Raw genomic sequence first — 19861 nt, 5'->3', positions numbered from 1 at the left:
GGGGCAGGAGATCACGAGGAATGAGGGGCTGGAGATTTTGAGGGCTGGTGGCTGTAGGGACTGGTTGTCGGATTTCACAGGGGCTAGGGGCCGGAGGTCACAGGGTCTGGGGGCCGGAGGTTACGGGGCTCGGGGCCGGAGGTTGAATATCACAGGGTGGAGGTTGAAGATCGTAGGAGGAATTGGAGTTTGCAGGGGTTACAGCAGTAAGCTTGTTACAGCTGGAGGAAACACTCCTGCTTCTCCTGGTCCACAAACAGTGTTGTAACAGCACTTATCTTGCCTCATTTTTCCTGAGAATTCCTGAGCCCCGTGAATCCACGAGATAAAAGTAGAAAACCTGTTAAAGTAAAGGCATGCATAGTTTTATCAAGTTGTTATGCCACCTTCAGTGATTTGTGTACAGACCCCCACAGGTCTGTAAGGCAGAAAAGGAAAGCTTATGCCCAACATAGAGAACTCAATATTACAGAAAGCTGAGGAGTATAGGAAATGGAGGGGTGATATCACAAAGGAGATTAGGAAAGCAAAGAGAGGGCATGAAAGAATATTAACAAGCAAAATCAAAGTGAACCCAAAGATGTTTTAGCAATACATTAAGAGTAAGAGGATAACTAAGGAAAGAGTAGGGAGCATAAAAGACCAAAAAGGTAGCCTATGTGTAGGGAACAGAAGATGTTGGTATTGTTCTTAATGAATACTTTGCGTCTGCCTTCACAAAAGAGGGGGATGATGCAGATATTGTAGTTAAGAAAGAGGGGTGTGAAGTATTGGATGTGGTCAACATAGGGAGAAAGGGCGTATTAATGTGATTAGTATCCTTGAAAGTTGATAAATCACAGAATCACAGAATTGTTACAGTGCAGATGGAGGCCATTCAGCCCATCGTGTCCCCACCAGCTTTCTGAAAGAAAAATTCCCTCAGTTCCATTCCCCTGCCTGCTCCCTGCACATTCTTCCTTTTCATATAACTATCTAATTCCCTTTTGAATGCTTCAGTTGAACCTGCCTCCATCACGTTCTCAGGCAGTACATTCCAGATCTTAACCACTCGCTGCGTGAAAAAGTTTTTCCTCATGTCTCTTTTGCTTCTCTTACCAAATACTTTAAATCTGTGCCCTCTCGCTCTCGATTCTTTCACGAGTGGGAACAGTTTCTCTCTATCTACTCTGTCCAGACCCCTCATGATGTTGAATACCTCGATCAAATCACCTCTCAGCCTTCTCTTCGCCAAGGAAAACAGTCCTAACTTCTCCAAACTATTTTCATAACTGAAATTTCTCATCCCTGGAACCATTCTCATGAATCTTTTCTGTACTCTTTCCAATGCCCTCACGTCTTTCCTCAAGTGTGGCGCCCAAAATTGGACGCAATACTCCAGCCGAGGCTGACCTGGTGTCTTATGCAAGTTCAACATAACTTCCTTGCTCTTGTACTCTTTGCCCCTATTGATAAAGCCCAGGATACTGTATGCTTTATTAACCACTCTCTCAACCTGTCCTGCCACCTTCAATGACTTATGCACATATACACCTAAGTCCCTCTGCTCCTGCACCCCCTTTAGAATTGTACCCTTTATTCTATATTGTCTCTCCATGTTCTTCCTACCAAAATGAATCACTTCACATTTCTCGGCATTGAACTTCATCTGCTACCTGTCTGCCCATTTCACCAACTTGTCTATGTCCTTTTGAAGTTCTACACTATCCTCCTCACAGTTCACAATGCTTCCAAGTTTCGTATCATCTGCAAACTTTGAAATTGTGCCCTATATAACCAGGTCTAGTTCATTAATATATATCAGGAAAAGCAAGGGTCCCAACACTGACCCCTGGGGGACTCCACTACAAACCTTCCTCCAGCCCGAAAAACAACCATTAATCACTACTCTTTGTTTCCCGTCACTCAGCCAATTTCGTATCCATGTTGCTACCGTCCCTTTTATTCCATGAGATACATGTTTGCTCACAAGTGTGTTGAGTGGCACTGTATTAAATGCCTTTTGAAAGTCCATGTACACCACATCAACAGTATTGCCCTCATCAACCCTCTCTGTTACCTCCTCAAAAAACTCCAGCAAGTTTGTTAAACATGATTTTTTCTTAAGAAATTCATGCTGGCTTTCTTTAATTAACTTGCATTTGTCCCTGTGACGATTGATTTTGTCCCTAATTATTTTTTCTAGAGGTTTTCCCACCACCAAATATAAACTGACTGGCCTGTAGTTGCTGGGATTATCTTTACACCCTTTGTTGAAAAGGGTGTAACATTCGCAATTCTCCAGTCCTCTGGCACCACACCTGAGTCTAAGGAAGACTGAAAAATTATGGCCTGTGCCTCTGCGATTTCCACCCTCACTTCCCTCAGTATCCTTAGATGCATCTCATCTGGCCCTGGTGTTTTATCCACTTTAAATACAGACAGCCTAACTTCCTCTTAATCAATTTTAAACCTCTCTAGTGTCTGACTTACCTCCTCTTTCAACATTGCCTGGGTTGCATCTTCTTCCTTAGTAAAGACAGATGCAAAGTATTCATCTAATACCTCAGCTATGCCCTCTGCCTCCATGCGTAAATACCCTTTCTGGTCCCTAATCGGACCCACTCCTTTTACCACATTTTACTATCTATATGCCTATAGAAATCACCAGGGCCGGATGAAATGTACCCCAGGCAAGAGAGGAAATAGCGAAAGGTCTGACCATCATTTTCCAGTCCTCACTGGATACAGGTGTGGTGCCGGAGGATTGGAGAATTGTTAACGTTGTACCTCTGTTTAAAAGGTGAGCAGGGATAGATGGAATAATTACAGGCCAGTCAGTCTAACCTCAGTAGTGGGCAAATTATTGGAATCAATTCTGAGAGACAGGATAAATTGACACTTAGAAAGGCACAGATTAATCAAGGATAGTCAGCAAGGATTTGTTCAGGGAAAATCTTGTCTGATCAACTTGATCAAATTGTTTGAAGAAGTAACAAGGCAGATGAGGGTAGTGTAGTTGATGTGGTCTACATGGATTTTAGCAAGGCTTTTGACAAGGTTCTACATGGCAGATTGATTAAAAGAACTAAAATACCATGGGATCCAGGGAAATCTAGCACGGTGGATACAAAGTTGGATCAATGGCAGGAAACAAAGGGTAATTGTTGACGGGTGTTTTTGCAACTCGAGGGCTGTTTCCAGTGGCGTTCTGCAGGGCTCAGTACTGGGTCTCCTGCTTTTTGTGGTATATATTAACGACTTGGATGTAAATGTGGGGGCATGATCAAGAAGTTTGCAGATGACACTGGGTGTACTCTGGGTGGGGGACTTCAATGTCCATCACCAAGAGTGGCTCGGTAGCACCACTACTGACCGAGCTGGGTGAGTCCTAAAGGACATAGCTGCTAGACTGGGTCTGTGGCAGGTGGTGGGGGATCCAAAACGAGGGAAGAACATACTTGACCTCGTCCTCACCAATCTGCCTGCTGCAGATGCTTCTGTCCATGACAGTATTGGTAGGAGTGACCACCGCACACTCCTTGTGGAGACAAAGTCCCGCCTTCACATTGAGGATACCGTCCATCATGTTGTGTGGCACTATCACCGTGCTAAATGGGATAGATTTCAAACAGATCTAGCAATGCAAAACTTGGCATCCATGAGGCGCTGTGAGCCATCAGCAGCAGTAGAATTGTACTCAACCACAATCTGTAACCTCATGGCCCAGCATATCCCCCACTCGACCATTACCATCAAGCCAGGAGACCAAAACAAGAAATGCTGGAGTCACTCAGCAGGTCTGGCAGCATCTGTGGAAAGAGAAGCAGAGTTAACGTTTCGGGTCAGTGACCCTTCTTCGGAACTGACAAATATTAGAAAAGTCACAGATTATAAACAAGTGAGGTGGGGGTGGGGCAAGAGATAACAAAGGAGAAGGTGCAGATTGGACCAGGCCACATAGCTGACCAAAACGTCACGGAGCAAAGGCAAACAATATGTTAATGGTGTGTTGAAAGACAAAGCATTAGTAAAGATTAGGTGTGAATACACTGAATATTGAACAGCAGCAAGTGCAAACCTGAAGAAAAACAACCTGAAAAAAACAGTGGGTAAGCAAACTGAACAAACTAAGATGAAATGAAATAAATGCAAAAAAAGATTGTAAAAAATGTAAAAAGGAATGTAAAAAAAAAGGAAGAAAAAATAACTAAAAATGAAAGTAAAATGGGGGGCTGTCATGCTCTGAAATTATTGAACTCAATGTTCAGTCCGGCAGGCTGTAGTGTGCCTAATCGGTAGATGAGATGCTGTTCCTCGAGCTTGCATTGATGTTCACTGGAACACTGCAGCAATCCCAGGACAGAGATGTGAGCATGAGAGCAGGGGGGAGTGTTGAAATGGCAAGCAACCGGAAGCTCAGGGTCCTGCTTGCGGACTGAGCGGAGATGTTCCGCAAAGCGGTCACCCAGTCTGCGCTTGGTCTCCCCAATGTAGAGGAGACCACACTGTGAGCAGCGAATACAGTATACTACATTGAAAGAAGTACAAGTAAATCGCTGCTTCACCTGAAAGGAGTGTTTGGGGCCTGGGATAGTGAGGAGAGAGGAGGTAAATGGGCAGGTATTACACCTCCTGCGATTGCAGGGGAAGGTGCCCTGGGACGGGGACGAGGTGGTGGGGGTAATGGAGGAGTGGACCAGGGTGTCGCGGAGGGAACGATCCCTTCGGAATGCTGACAGGGGAAGGGAGGGGAAGATGCGACTGGTAGTGGCATCACGCTGGAGGTGGCGAAAATGGCGGAGGATGATCCTTTGGATATGGAGGCTGGTGGGATGAAAAGTGAGGACAAGGGGAACCCTGTCACGGTTCTGGGAGGGAGGGGAAGGGGTGAGGGTAGAGGTGCGGGGAATGGGTCGGACACGGTTGAGGGCCCTGTCAACCACAGTGGGGGGAAATCCTCGGTTGAGGAAAAAGGAGGTCATATCAGAAGCACCGTCATGGAAGGTAGCATCATCAGAGCAGATGCGTCGGAGACGGAGAAACTGGGAGAATGGAATGGAGTCCTTACAGGAGGTAGGGTGTGAAGAAGTGTAGTCGAGGTAGCTGTGGGAGTCGGTGGGCTTATAATGGATATTGGTAGACAACCTATCCCCAGAGATGGAGACAGAGAAGTCGAGGAAGGGAAGGGAAGTGTCAGAGATGGACCATGTAAAGGTGAGAGAAGGGTGGAAATTGGAAGCAAAGTTGATAAAGTTTTCTAGTTCGGGGCGGGAGCAGGAAACGGCACCAATACAGTCATCAATGTACTGGAAAAAGAGAAAAAACTCTTTTTCCGGTACATTGATGACTGTATCGGTGCCGTTTCCTGCTCCCGCCCCGAACTAGAAAACTTTATCAACTTTGCTTCCAATTTCCACCCTTCTCTCACCTTTACATGGTCCATCTCTGACACTTCCCTTCCCTTCCTCGACTTCTCTGTCTCCATCTCTGGGGATAGGTTGTCTACCAATATCCATTATAAGCCCACCGACTCCCACAGCTACCTCGACTACACTTCTTCACACCCTACCTCCTGTAAGGACTCCATTCCATTCTCCCAGTTTCTCCGTCTCCGACGCATCTGCTCTGATGATGCTACCTTCCATGACGGTGCTTCTGATATGACCTCCTTTTTCCTCAACCGAGGATTTCCCCCCACTGTGGTTGACAGGGCCCTCAACCGTGTCTGACCCATTCCCTGCACCTCTACCCTCACCCCTTCCCCTCCCTCCCAGAACCGTGACAGGGTTCCCCTTGTCCTCACTTTTCATCCCACCAGCCTCCATATCCAAAGGATCATCCTCCGCCATTTTCGCCACCTCCAGCGTGATGCCACTACCAGTCGCATCTTCCCCTCCCTTCCCCTGTCAGCATTCCGAAGGGATCGTTCTCTCCGCGACACCCTGGTCCACTCCTCCATTACCCCCACCACCTCGTCCCCGTCCCAGGGCACCTTCCCCTGCAATCGCAGGAGGTGTAATACCTGCCCATTTACCTCCTCTCTCCTCACTATCCCAGGCCCCAAACACTCCTTTCAGGTGAAGCAGCGATTTACTTGTACTTCTTTCAATGTAGTATACTGTATTCGCTGCTCACAGTGTGGTCTCCTCTACATTGGGGAGACCAAGCGCAGACTGGGTGACCGCTTTGCGGAACATCTCCGCTCAGTCCGCAAGCAGGACCCTGAGCTTCCGGTTGCTTGCCATTTCAACACTCCCCCCTGCTCTCATGCTCACATCTCTGTCCTGGGATTGCTGCAGTGTTCCAGTGAACATCAACGCAAGCTCGAGGAACAGCATCTCATCTACCGATTAGGCACACTACAGCCTGCCGGACTGAACATTGAGTTCAATAATTTCAGAGCATGACAGCCCCCCATTTTACTTTCATTTTTAGTTATTTTTTCTTCCTTTTTTTTTACATTCCTTTTTACATTTTTTTACAATCTTTTTTTGCATTTATTTCATTTCATCTTAGTTTGTTCAGTTTGCTTACCCACTGTTTTTTTCAGGTTGTTTTTCTTCAGGTTTGCACTTGCTGCTGTTCAATATTCAGTGTATTCACACCTAATCTTTACTAATGCTTTGTCTTTCAACACACCATTAACATATTGTTTGCCTTTGCTCCGTGACCTTTTGGTCAGCTATGTGGCCTGGTCCAATCTGCACCTTCTCCTTTGTTATCTCTTGCCCCACCCCCACCTCACTTGTTTATAATCTGTGACTTTTCTAATATTTGTCAGTTCCGAAGAAGGGTCACTGACCCGAAACGTTAACTCTGCTTCTCTTTCCACAGATGCTGCCAGACCTGCTGAGTGACTCCAGCATTTCTTGTTTTTGTTTCAGATTTCCAGCATCCGCAGTATTTTGCTTTTAAGCCAGGAGACCAACCCTGGTTCAATGAAGAGTGCAGGAGGGCATGCCAAATGAGGTGTCAACCTGGTGAAGCTACAACCCAGGATTACTTGCATGCCAAACTGCGTAAGCAGCATGCACTAGACAGAGCTAAGCGATCCCATAACCAACGGATCAGATCGAAGCTCTGCAGTCCTGCCACATCCAGCCATGAATGGTGGTGGACAATTAAACAACTAACTGGAGGAGGTGGCTCCACAAATATCCCCATCCTCAATGACGGGGGAGCCCAGCACATCAGTGCGAAAGATAAGTCTGAAGCATTTGCAACAATCTTCAGCCAGAGGTGCCGAGTTGATGATCCATCTCGGCCTCCTCCTGAAGTCCCCAGCATCACAGATGCCAGACTTCAGCTAATTCGATTCACTCTGCGTGATATCAAGAAATGACTGAAGGCATTGGATACTGCAAAAGCTATGGGCCTTGACAGTATTCCGGCAATAGTACTGAAGACCTATGCTCCAGAACTTGCCGCACCCCAAGCCAAGCTGTTCCAGTACAGCTACAACACTGGCATCTACCCTGCAATGTGGAAAATTGCCCAGGTATGTCCTCTACACAAAAAGCAGGACAAGTCCAACCCGGCCAACTACCGCCCCAACAGCCTACTCTCAAACATCAGTAAAGTGATGGAAGGTGTCATCAACAGTGCTATCAAGCGGCACTTGATTAGCAATAACCTGCTCAGTGACGCTCAGTTTGTGTTCCACCAGGGCCACACAGCTCCTGACCTCATTACAGCCTTGGTTCAAACATGGACAAAAGAGCTGAACTCAAGAGGTGAGGTGAGAGTGACTGCCCTTGACATCAAGGCAGCATTTGACCAAGTATGGCATCAAGGAGCCCTAGCAAAACTGAGGTCAATGGGAATCAGGAGGAAAACCCTCCGCTGGCTGGAGTCATATCTAGCACAAAGGAAGATGGTTGTGGTTGTTGGAGGTCAGTCATCTGAGCTCCAGGACATCACTGCAGGAGTTCCTCAGGGTAGCGTCCTAGGCCTAACCATCTTCAGCTGCTTCATCAATGACCTTCCTTCAATCATAAGGTCAGAAGTGGGGATGTTCGCTGATGATTGCACAATATTCAGCACCATTCGTGACTCCTCAGATACTGAAGCAGTCTGTGTAGAAATGCAGCAAGACCTGGACAATATCCAGGCTTGGGCTGACTGATAAGTGGCAAGTAACATTCGCGCCACATAAGTGTCAGGCAATGACCATCTCCGACAAGAGAGAATCTAACCATCTCCCCTTGACATTCAACGGCATTACCATCGCTGAATCCCCAACTATCAACATCCTAGGGGCTACCATTGACCAGAAACTGAACTGGAATAGCCATCTAAATACTGTGGCTACAAGAGCAGGTCAGAGGCTAGGAATCCTGAGGCGAGTAACTCACCTCCTGACTCCCCAAAGTCTGTCCACCATCTACAAGGCACAAGTCAGGAGTGTGATGGAATACTCTCCACTTGCCTGGATGGGTGCAGCTCCAACAACACTCAAGAAGCTCGACACCATCCAGGACAAAGCAGCCGGCTTAATTGGCACCCCATCCACAAACATTCACTCCCTCCACCACCAACGCACAGTGGCAGCAGTGTGTACCGTCTACAAGATGCACTGCAGCAATGCACCAAGGCTCCTTAGACAGCACCTTCCAAACCCGTGACCTCTACCAACTAGAAGGACAAGGGCAGCAAATACATGGGAACACCACCACCTGCAAGTTCCCCTCCAAGTCACACACCATCCTGACTTGGAACTATATCGCCGTTCCTTCACTGTCGCTGGGTCAAAATCCTGGAACTCCCTTCCTAACAACACTGTGGGTGTACCTACCCCACATGGACTGCAGCAGTTCAAGAAGGCAGCTCACCACCACCTTCTCAAGGGCAATTAAGGATGGGCAATAAATGCTGGCCTGGCCAGCAACTCCTACATCCCATGAATGAATAAAATAAAAACACAAAGATTGGCCATGTGGTTGATAGCGAGGTAGATAGCTGTAGGCTGCAGGAAGATATTGATGGTCTGGTCAGAGGGGCAGTAAAGTGGCAAATGGAATTCAACTCAGAGAACTGTGAGGTGATGCATTTTGGGAGGTCAAACAAGGCAAAGGAATACACGATTAATGGAAAAATACTGAGAGGTATAGAGGAAGTGAGGGACCTTGGAATAAATGTCCACAGATCCCTGAAGGTTGCAGAACAGGTCGATAAGGTGGCGAAGAAGGCATATGGAGTCCTTTCCTTTATTAGCCGAGGTATAGAATATAACAGCAGGGAGGTTATGCTGGAACTATATAACTCATTGTTTAGGCCATGACTTGAGAACTGTGTGCAGTTCTGGTCACCTCATTACAGAAAGGATGTAATTGCACTAGAGAGGGTACAGAGGAGATTTACAAAGATGTTGCTGGGACTGGAAAAATGCAGAATTGAGGAAAGATTGGATAGGCTGGCGTTGCTCTTCTTGGAACAGGGGAGATCTGATTGAAATGTACAAAATTTTGAGGGGGCTGGATAGAGTGGAGGCGAAGGGCCTATTCACTTTAGCAGAGAGGTCAGTGATGAGGGGGCATAGATTTAAAGTGATTGGTAGAAAGATTAGAGGGGAGATGAGGAAAAGTCTTTTCACCCAGAGGGTAGTGGGGGTCTGGAATTCACTGCCTGAATGGGTAGTTGAGGCAGAAACCCTCAACACATTCAAAAGAAGTCTGGATATGCAGTAAGTGCCGTAATCTGCAGGGCAATGAACCAAATGCTGGAAGGTGGGATTAGAACGTGATTTGGCCGGCACAGATACGATGGGCCAAGTGGCCTCTTTCTGTGCCATAAACATTCTAAGTTTCTATGTCTCTCAGCTCCTGCACGTCCTTTTAAAATGTACACATTTTTCCTTCCAAAATGCATCACTTCACATTTCTCTGCATTGCATCTACCATGTGTCTGCCCATTTTACCAGTCTATGTCCTCCTGAAGTAACTACTGTCCTCCTCATTGTTTACTACATTTCCAAGTTCCGTATCATTTGCCAACTTTGATATTACGTCCTTTATAACCATGTCCTGGTCATTAATCTATAGATGAAAAAGAGTAAGGGTCCTAATAGGGACCCCTGGGGAACACCACTGTACTTCCCTCCAGTTTGAAATACAACTGTTAACCCCTGCTCTCTGCTTTCTGTCTCTTGGCCAATTTGATATGCACACTGCCACTGTCTCTTTAATCACATGGGCTTCAACTTTCTTTATTTCTACTGTGCCTACCCACTGTTTCTTTTTTCATGTTTGTACTTGGGACCAGGGCTGTTAATTTTTCTGTCAATTAACACCCTCTCTGTACTAGCACTTTGTCTTTCAGCACACCATTAACATACCATTTGCCTTTGCTCCATGACCTTCTGGTCAGTTATTCTCTGTGATCTTTTCCATTCAACACCTTCCCATTTGTTATCTCTTTCCCCACCTCCGCTTTATTTGCTTATAACCTTCTACATTTCTAATATTTTCCAGTTCTGATAAAGGGTCACTGACCCGAAACGTTAACTCTGCTTCTCCCTCCACAGATGCTGCCAGACCTGCTGAGTATTTCCAGCATTTCTTGTTTTTATTTCAACCTTCTTTTCTGAGTTAAACCACAGAAATTACACAATCAAATGTACAATTATTATTTTGTTTTTAATGCAGTGATATTTCTAAACTTAAATGCGGGAGTTGGTAGGTGTGCCCTGTCATTGAGTGAGTGATTGTCCAGCTAAGTCCTCTACCCGTGTTAACTGCTGGGCTGTGTCAGGGGGTGCTGTGCTGTGCTGAGTCAGGTGTGCTGTACTCTGCTGGCTTAGTTAGTGGGTGCTGTACTCTGCTGAGCTGAGCTAGTGGGTGCTGTGCTCTGCTGGGCTGAGTCAGGGGGTGCTGTGCTGTGCTGGGCTGAGTCAGTGGGTGCTGTGCTGTGCTGGGCTGAGTCAGTGGGTGCTATGCTGTACTCTGCTGGGCTGAGTCAGTGGGTGCTGTACTGTGCTGGGCTGAGTCAGTAGGTGCTGTGCTGTGCTGGGCTGAGTCAGTGGGTGCTATGCTGTACTCTGCTGGGCTGAGTCAGGGGGTGCTGTATGCTGCTGGGCTGAGCTACTGGGTGCTGTGCGGGGCTGAGTCAGTGGGTGCTGTGCTGTACTCTGCTGGGCTGAGTCAGCGGGTGCTGTACTGAACTCTGCTGGGCTGAGTCAGGGGTGCTGTACGCTGCTGGGCTGAGTCAGCGGGTGCTGTACTGTACTCTGCTGGGCTGAGTCAGGGGGTGCTGTACGCTGCTGGGCTGAGTCAGGGGGTGCTGTGCTGGGCTGGGCTGAGTCAGGGGGTGCTGTAGTCTGCTGGGCTGAGCTAGTGGGTGCTGTGCTGTGCTGGGCTGAATCAGGGGGTGCTGTTTGTTGCTGGGCTGAGCTAGTGCATGTTGTGCTCAGTCAGTGGGTGCTGTGCTGTACCCTGCTGGGCTGAGTCAATGGGTGCTGTACTCTGCTGGGCTGAGTCAGTGGGTGCTGTGCTGTACGCTGCTGGGCTGAGTCAGGGGGTGCTGTGCTGTACTCTGCTGGGCTGAGCTAATGGGTGCTGTGTTGTGCTGGGCTGAGTCAGGGGGTGCTGTATGCTGCTGGGCTGAGCTAGTGCATGTTGTGCTCAGTCAGTGGGTGCTGTGCTGTACTCTGCTGGGCTGAGTCAGGGGGTGCTGTACTCTGCTGGGCTGAGTCAGTGGGTGCTGTGCTGTACTCTGCTGGGCTGAGTCAGGGGTGCTGTACTCTGCTGGGCTGAGCTAGTGCATGCTGTGCTCTGCTGGGCTGAGTCAGGGGGTGCTGTACTCTGCTGGGCTGAGTCAGTGGGTGCTGTGCTGTACTCTACTGGGCTGAGTCAAGGGGTGCTGTACGCTGCTGGGCTGAGCTACTGGGTGCTGTGCTGAGTTAGGTTGTGCTGTACTCTGCTGGGCTGAGTCAGGGGGTGCTGTACTCTGCTGGGCTGAGTCAGGGGGTGCTGTACTCTGCTGAGCTGAGTCAGGGGGTGCTGTACGCTGCTGGGCTGAGCTACTGGGTGCTGTGCTGTGCTGAGTTAGATTGTGCTGTACTCTGCTGAGCTGAGTCAGGGGTGCTGTACTCTGCTGGGCTGAGTCAGGGGGTGCTGTACTCTGCTGGGCTGAGTCAGGGGGTGCTGTACTCTGCTGAGCTGAGTCAGGGGGTGCTGTACGCTGCTGAGCTGAGCTACTGGGTGCTGTGCTGAGTTAGGTTGTGCTGTACTCTGCTGGGCTGAGTCAGGGGGTGCTGTACTCTGCTGAGCTGAGTCAGGGGGTGCTGTACTCTGCTGGGCTGAGCTACTGGGTGCTGTGCTGAGTTAGGTTGTGCTGTACTCTGCTGAGCTGAGTCAGGGGTGCTGTACTCTGCTGGGCTGAGTCAGGGGGTGCTGTACGCTGCTGGGCTGAGTCAGGGGGTGCTGTACTCTGCTGGGCTGAGTCAGGGGGTGCTGTACTCTGCTGGGCTGAGTCAGGGGGTGCTGTACTCTGCTGGGCTGAGTCAGGGGGTGCTGTACTCTGCTGGGCTGAGTCAGGGGGTGCTGTACTCTGCTGGGCTGAGTCAGGGGGTGCTGTACGCTGCTGGGCTGAGTCAGGGGGTGCTGTACTCTGCTGGGCTGAGTCAGGGGGTGCTGTACTCTGCTGGGCTGAGTCAGGGGGTGCTGTACTCTGCTGGGCTGAGTCAGGGGGTGCTGTACGCTGCTGGGCTGATCTAGTGCATGCTGTGCTCTGCTGGGCTGTGTCAGTGGGTGCTGTGCTGTACTCTGCTGGCCTGAGTCAGGGGGTGCTGTGCTATGCTGGGCTGATCTAGTGCATGCTGTGCTCAGCTGGGCTGAGTCAGTGGGTTATGTACTCTGCTGGGCTGAGTCAGGGGGTGCTGTACTCTGCTGGGCTGATCTAGTGCATGCTGTGCTCTGCTGGGCTGTGTCAGTGGGTGCTGTGCTGTACTCTGCTGGGCTGAGTCAGGGGGTGCTGGGCTGTGCTGGGCTGTCAGTGGGTGCTTTACTCTGCTGGGCTGAGCTAGTGGGTGCTGTGATACGCTGGGCTGAGCCAGGGGATGCTGTACTCTGCTGAGCTGAGTCAGGGGGTGCTGTACTCTGCTGGGCTGAGCTAGTGGGTGCTGTGCTGTGCTGGGCTGAGTCAATGGGTGCTGTGTTGTACTCTGCTGGCCTGAGTCAGGGGGTGCTGTGCTATGCTGGGCTGAGTCAGGGGGTGCTGTACTCTGCTGAGCTGAGTCAGGGGGTACTGTACTCTGCTGAGCTGAGCCAATGGTTTCTGTGCTGTGCTGTGTTGTGCTGAGTCAGTGGGTGCTGTGCTGTGCTGAGTCAGTGGGTGCTGTGCTGGGCTGAGTCAGGGGGTGCTGTGCTGTGCTGGGCTGAGTCAGGGGGTGCCGTGCCGAACTCTGCTGGGCTGAGTCATGCTTGGCTGCTGAAACCTACAGACTAGGGAAATGAATACCATCAATTATCCTACAAGACATTTGGGTGGTGAAATCAATTCATGGAGCTCAGCTGCAGCTATTGATTTCTAACAACATAATATAAGAAGTAAGAGCGGGTGTGGACAATTTGGCCCTTCAAGAACACAAGAACACAAGAAATAAGAGCAGAAGTAGACCATATGGCCCATCGAGCCTGCTCCGCCATTCAATACAATCAGGGCTGATATTGGGCTTCAATTCCACTTTCCTGCCTGCTCCCCATATCCCTTGATTCTCTGCGAGACCAAAGATCTATCTATCCCAGCCTTAAATGTATTCAATGATGGAGCATCCACAAGCCTCTGGGGTAGAGAATTCCAAAGATTCACAACCCTTTGAGTGAAGAAATTTCTCCTCATCTCAGTCCTAAATGATTGGCCCCTTATCCTGAGACTGTGTCCCCGTGTTCTAGATTCCCTGACCAGTGGGATCAATCTCTCAGTGTCTACCCTATCAAGCCCTTTCAGAATCTTGTATGTCTCAATTAGATCGCCTCTCATTCTTCTAAACTCCAGAGAATATAGCCCCAATTTACTTCGAGCCTGCTCCGCTGTTCGCTAAGGTCATGGCTGATCATCTACTTCAACTCCATCTTCCCGCGCTATCCCCATATCCATCGATTCCCTTCAGACCCAAAAACCTATCGACCTCTGTCTTGAATATACTCAACGACTGAGCATCCACAACCCTCTGGGGTAAAGTTCCAAAGATTCGTAACCCTTTGAGTGAAGAAATTTCTCCTCATGTCAGTCCCGAAAGACCTAAATTCTCCACTATTTTCACTCGCTTGGGAAAGAGAAAACGTGAGTGTAGTAATTCCTCCTGCCCGCCAGGTGAGCGTCTTTATACCAGGGCTGGATTGCTGGTTTTACACCTGCCCAGAATTGCTCTCCATTGCTTCAATGGAAAGTAAAATCAGGGGATCTGTAAAAGGAGCATTGAATCCACTCTCGTCAGTTTTCTGACAGGCAGGTTAGGTTAAAATTGTTCCTCACAGGTTAGAAAATCCATTCCCTCATAAGGTGGATTTCTGGGGTGGAGCATGTGGGATTTGAGGCAGATCCTTGATCTACTGGAGTTCTGCTCAATTAAATAAAGCTCAAGCAAATTCCAATCTGAGGGTGTGAATGCTTCTTCTGTCCATGCCCCTGACATCCCAGGTCGAGGCATTCCTGCCATTCCTGAGTGAACACTGCTGAGAGCAGGCATCAGCTCTGGGCTGAAAGTGGGCCTCATAGCGTCGATTCCAGGGGATGGTTTACTCTTTGATTCAAACCCATTAATCTATAATCAGGAAGTGAAAATTCTCCTGAAGTTTAAATCTTCGGCCTGGCCAGCCTGTGCCTCCCCTTGTCTGAGCAATACGGTGCCAACTTTAGGATTCCAAAGTCCGTGCCCCTCATAGTCTAAAGATACACTTCCCCAAGATTGGGGACAGGGTCAGACCAGTGTCACACCAATGCCTGTCATCCTGCATTGCTGGAATTCTTTTGCAACAAGTATCCTGCAAGATATTGGGGGAAGTGAGGTTATTGTGTGGGGACCTGCTGCAACTGCTCATTTCTGAGGAGAGCATTTTATTGGTGGAACATGATTGGGCAGAAACTTGAAATTAGAAAGAAAAGCTTTGCACAACAGGGGCTGAATTTAATGAGGCTGTTTGGAGCGGGAATGGAACTGTGGGGAGGCCAGAGAATAGCGTTGGATGAGTCGGCCTAGAAACGCCACATCCTGACGCTTGTGCCAGATTTAGTCAGCAGCAGGAAAACACCAAGGTGGCATTGTCACCCTGACATGAAGTGAGTGCAATTTAAATTGCAGAACAGTTAGTTTTAATACATCAGCTTGTAATTGATCACAATTAAATGGTGGGCTTGGAATTAAGTGGACGGCGGATGGCCCTCCCTTGCCTTTGGATCCTGGCCATTGAAAGCTGGTAGCATCGAGGTGATTCCTCAGTGTCATGACGGGAAGGCAGCATAGGGGAAGACCAGGGAGCAGAGGCCATTGTCGGACTGCAGTGCTGTGTACTCTGCATAGGTAGGCGTGGTCTCGCGTGGCAGTACCAGGTGGGCTGGGTCTTGGGGGGCAGTGCCAGGTGGGCTGGGTCTCGGGTGGCAGTGCTGGGTGGGCTGGGTCTTGGGGGGCAGTGCCAGGTGGACTGGGTCTAGGGTGGCAGTTCTGAGTGGGCTGGGTCTTGGGTGAGTGCCGGGTGGGCTGGGTCTTGGGTGACAGTGCAGGGTGGTCTGGGTCTTGGGTGGCAGTGCCAGGTGGGCTGGGTCTTGGGTGGCAGTGCCAGGTGGGCTGGGTCTCGGGTGGCAGTGCTGGGTGGGCTATGTCTCTGGTGGCAGTGCCAGGTGGGCTGGGTCTTGGGTGGCAGTGCTGGGTGGGCTGGGTTTCGGGTGGCAGTGCCAGGTGGGCTGGGTCTAGGGTGGCAGTGCTGGGTGGGCTGGGTCTCGGGTGGCAGTGCTGGGTGGGCTGGGTCTCGGGTGGCAGTGCTGGGTGGGCTGGGCCTTGGGTGGCATTGCTGGGTGGGCTGGGTCTTGGGTGGCAGTGCTGGGTGGGCTGGGTCTCGGGTGACAGTGCCGGGTGGGCTGGGTCTCGGGTGGCAGTGCTGGGTGGGCTGGGTCTCGGGTGGCAGTGCTGGGTGGGCTGGGTCTTGGGTGGCAGTGCTGGGTGGGCTGGGTCTAGGGTGGCAGTTCTGAGTGGGCTGGGTCTCGGGTGGCAGTGCTGGGTGGGCTGGGTCTCAGGTGGTCTGCAAGGGGGGGGCTTGGTACTGGGTGCCCATACCTATTGGATGGCAGTATCGTGCGCCCATAATGCTGGGTAAGAGGGGCCGGTGTCCATACTGCTGGTTGAGAGGGTCAGCTATCAGCAAGGGTGGGCACTGAGGACCATTAGCGAGTTTGCCAAAAGACGTAGCAAACGGAAAGCTGCCAAGGCAGGTTCGTCTCTGCTAGGATAGGACTCTGGAGCCTACTTATTACCTGACCTGGGTCTCATACACCCTGTCTTTTTGGACCCCTGTGGTCTGATGCGGTGCCTCTGATGGAGAAAGGGCCACACCGCAGCTGTGCCTGTCCGTGCAACTCCACACTGACAGCAACAACAGCCGGCCATGCCATGAAGGGCCCACCTGCGCCAGAGAGTGTACCGGACTCGAATCAGTTACCTCCAAATGTCCAAGCAGCATTTTCAGCAAAGACCACAGCTCTCTAGGGAGGCCGTCAACGACTTATGCTGCAGGATAAGTTGTGACCTATGTCAGTGGCCCTGAAGAACACCATGGCACTAAACCTCTGTGGATCTTTCCAGGGATCCAGTGGGGACATGTGTGGTGTCTCCCAGGCAGCAGCCCACCGCTGTATCAAGGAGATGACCTGTTCAAGAGGGCTGGTGACTATGTGCGCTACCGGACCGACCCTGACAGTCAGGCCGAAAGGGTCGTCGGATTCAGGGCTATCGCTGGAGTGATATACTATAGATTTGAAGGATACATCCCAGGACTTAACCAAGTTCCAGAATGCACCTCATGGATAGAGCTACTAAGATATAATTTGCTGGAGCTAATTACCAGCCTTTACATTTTCAGCGGTTTCACAACACTGCTGAAAGATCAGGAGTTTTTTTTCATTTGTTCATGGGATTTGGGTGTCGCTGGTTAAGCCAACATTTATTGCCCATCTCTAATTGCCCATAAAAAGGTGCAGGTGTCTGCCTGCTTGAACTGTGGCAGGCCATGTATTCACAAGAACACAAGAATTAGGAGCAGCAGTAGGCCATTCAGCCCCTCGAGCCTGCTCTGCCATTAAATAAGATTAAGGTTGATCTGATTGTGGCCTGAACTTCTGGCTGCCCCTCCAAACCTTGACTTCCTTGTCAATCAAAAATCTAACTCAGCTTAAATAAATTCAATGACCCTGCCTCCACTGCTCTCTGGGGAAGAGAATTCCACAGACTAATGACTAATGGAGAAAACATTTCTCGTCATCTCCGTCTTAAATGGGAGACCTCTAATTTTTAAATTGTGTTCCCTAGTTCTAGACTCCCCCACAGGGTGAAACATCCTCTCAGCATCCACCCTTAGGATCTGATACGTTTCAATAAGATCACTTCTCATTCTTCTAAACTCCAATGGATACATGCCCAACCTGTCCAACCTTTCCTCAGAAGATAACCCCTTCATCTCAGGAATCGGTCGAGTGAACCTTCTCAACTTCCTCGAATGCAATTTCCTCCTTTCTTAAGTAAGGAAACCAAAACTGTACACAGTACTCTCGATGCAGTCTCACCAACACCCTGTCCAACTTTAGCAAAACTTTTATAAAAGCAAAATACTGTGGATGCTGGAAATCTGAAATAAAAACAGAAAGTTCTGGAAATACTCAGCAGGTCTGGCAGCATCTGTGCAGAGGGAAGCAGAGTTAACGTTTCAGGTCTGTGACCTTTCATCAGAACTGGCAAAAGTTAGAAATGTAATAGGCTTTGAGCAAGTGAAAGGTGGGAGTGGGGAAGAAGAACAAAAGCGAAGGTGTGTGATAGGGCAGAGGTCAAGGGCCTCCCACACCATCCCTCCCGATTTCCATCCTCCAACCCCAACCCTCCTGATCTCAGTCTCCCACCCCCAACCCTCCTGATATGATGGGCAGGAAGTGAACCGCCCGCCATGTTGGTGAAGCGATGGGCCCTTGATGTTGGGCTGAGAAGGGATATGGGACAATGATCCGTAATGGAGATTGCTGCTCATTTTTGTGCGAGCCACATTTTCTGCCATCAGTTCCAGAAGAAGTAGCTACCCATTTCTGGACATTTATTTATTTATTTGTTTTATTTTATTTATTTAGAGATACAGCACTGAAACAGGCCCTTCGGCCCACCGAGTCTGTGCCGACCAGCAACCACCCATTATACTAACCCTACAGTAATCCCATATTCCCTACCACCTACCTACACTAGGGGAAATTTACAACGGCCAATTTACCTATCACCTGCAAGTCTTTGGCGGTGGGAGGAAACCGGAGCACCCGGAGAAAACCCACGCAGACACAGGGAGAACTTGCAAACTCCGCACAGGCAGTACCCAGAATTGAACCCGGGTCCCTGGAGCTGTGAGGCTGCGGTGCTAACCACTGTGCCGCCCCATATGCATATGCATGTTAATAAGGTAGTAAGGACATGGTGACATCATACATCCCACATGCATCATATCCACCTCATTTCAGCTCATTAATCGCACCAGTATAAACTAGAGTCCAAGGTTGCTAGGCGTCTTCCTGAAGGCACAAGTTAGTTTTAAAGGGACAAGTATATTCAGTTGTCGTAAAAATGTTAGTACTGTATAATTTTATTGTTTCTTTGTTGTTGCCATGTACTTTGCAATCTGCTTTGTACCATTGGTTAAGGGACTGCCATTCCCCCTCGTGCCCATTTCAGAAAGAGCACAATGGGTGATAAGTGGGAAGTTGATCTGGCTGACAGGTTGTAGAAAGAGGGTCTTGACCACACCTTCTTGCTTTCACTCTTATCTATTTGACCATAGTCAGAGCATCTCCTGCAATGGTTTCTCTTCACACTTAAAGGATCCATGTTTAGATTCCTCCTCTCTCTTATTTATGTGCTGCTTCTTTTGTAAACATGGGGTCAGTTTCCACATGTACACAGATAATACCCACCAGCTTCCGACCATTCCATTACCTCTTTGCTGTCAGCCTACTTCTCCAATATACAATCTTGGATGAACTGTAATTTCCTGCGGCTAAACATTGGGAACACTGAAGACTTTAATTTGGTCCAGGCATAAACTCGATGCCCTCGACAATGTCTTCATCCCCCTCTGTGACCTCTATATCGGGCTCAACAGGGCTGTTTGCAGCTTTGGCACGCAGCATGGCCCTGAACTGAGGTTTTGCAATAAGGAAGGAAGCTGAAGTTCAGGCAGAGGAAGCCGAAGCTTCTCCTGGCCCCACTAGGCCATTTAGTAAGGACCCTGCCGGCCTCACACGGGTGTCTTTGCCGCCTACTCAGAAGAGCCAGTGAAGATCAAAGTTGGTGAGAGCCAGGCAGAACATTGGTGGGTAGGTCACTGGTTGATCTAAGCTTCCTGTCCACCCAGTTTCTACCAGGGGCACAGTTTTAAAATTGACCCCTGGGTTTCTTGAGTTACAAATTCAGATAACTGCAAATAGAAATACTTTCAACCCATCTATCACCTATCAGAAATCACCTGGCAGAGGGAAAGGAGGAGCCCTAGGTATGTTAAAAAAAACACACCAAAAGTAGAAAGAGTCAAAAAGATCAGAATCTTTTACATTCTCTCAAGAAGCTATTGAATTGTGTTCATATTCTTTTTATATTTTAACCCTTGCATCACTCTTTCCTTTTATGAAGTTTGCATGTTGAAGT

The 19861-nt window shown here is 49.2% G+C and overlaps 1 protein-coding gene across 1 annotated transcript; it reads right to left on the bottom strand.

The window, feature by feature from the left end:
* Window positions 1–274: 274 nt before the first annotated feature.
* LOC137368666 (uncharacterized protein DKFZp434B061-like) lies at window positions 275–16652 on the bottom strand. Its single transcript, XM_068028843.1, has 7 exons — window positions 16447–16652; window positions 15491–16214; window positions 14613–14743; window positions 12287–12751; window positions 11815–12187; window positions 9945–10016; window positions 275–340 (listed from the first exon to the last, which is right to left on the bottom strand). Exons 1-7 carry the CDS (start codon window positions 16650–16652, stop codon window positions 275–277), a joined length of 2037 nt encoding a protein of 678 aa, XP_067884944.1.
* Window positions 16653–19861: the final 3209 nt, after the last annotated feature.

The sequence above is a fragment of the Heterodontus francisci genome, chromosome 1 (genome assembly GCF_036365525.1).
Source record: "Heterodontus francisci isolate sHetFra1 chromosome 1, sHetFra1.hap1, whole genome shotgun sequence".
NCBI lineage: Eukaryota > Metazoa > Chordata > Chondrichthyes > Heterodontiformes > Heterodontidae > Heterodontus > Heterodontus francisci.
Note: the sequence above shows the minus strand (reverse complement) of the source record. Positions and strands in the feature narration are given on the sequence as shown.

What these genes read in the sequence shown, in the direction of transcription:
- LOC137368666 (XM_068028843.1), bottom strand. Translation starts at nt 16,652, where the DNA reads ATGCTGCTTGGACATTTGGAGGTAACTGATTCGAGTCCGGTACACTCT. An exon ending in GTGTATGAGACCCAGGTCAG is followed by an intron (nt 16,215 to 16,446) that starts GTAATAAGTAGG and finishes CCCCCCTTGCAG; the next exon opens with ACCACCTGAGACCCAGCCCA. An exon ending in CTAACTCAGCACAGCACCCA is followed by an intron (nt 12,188 to 12,286) that starts GTAGCTCAGCCC and finishes AACCTAACTCAG; the next exon opens with CACAGCACCCAGTAGCTCAG.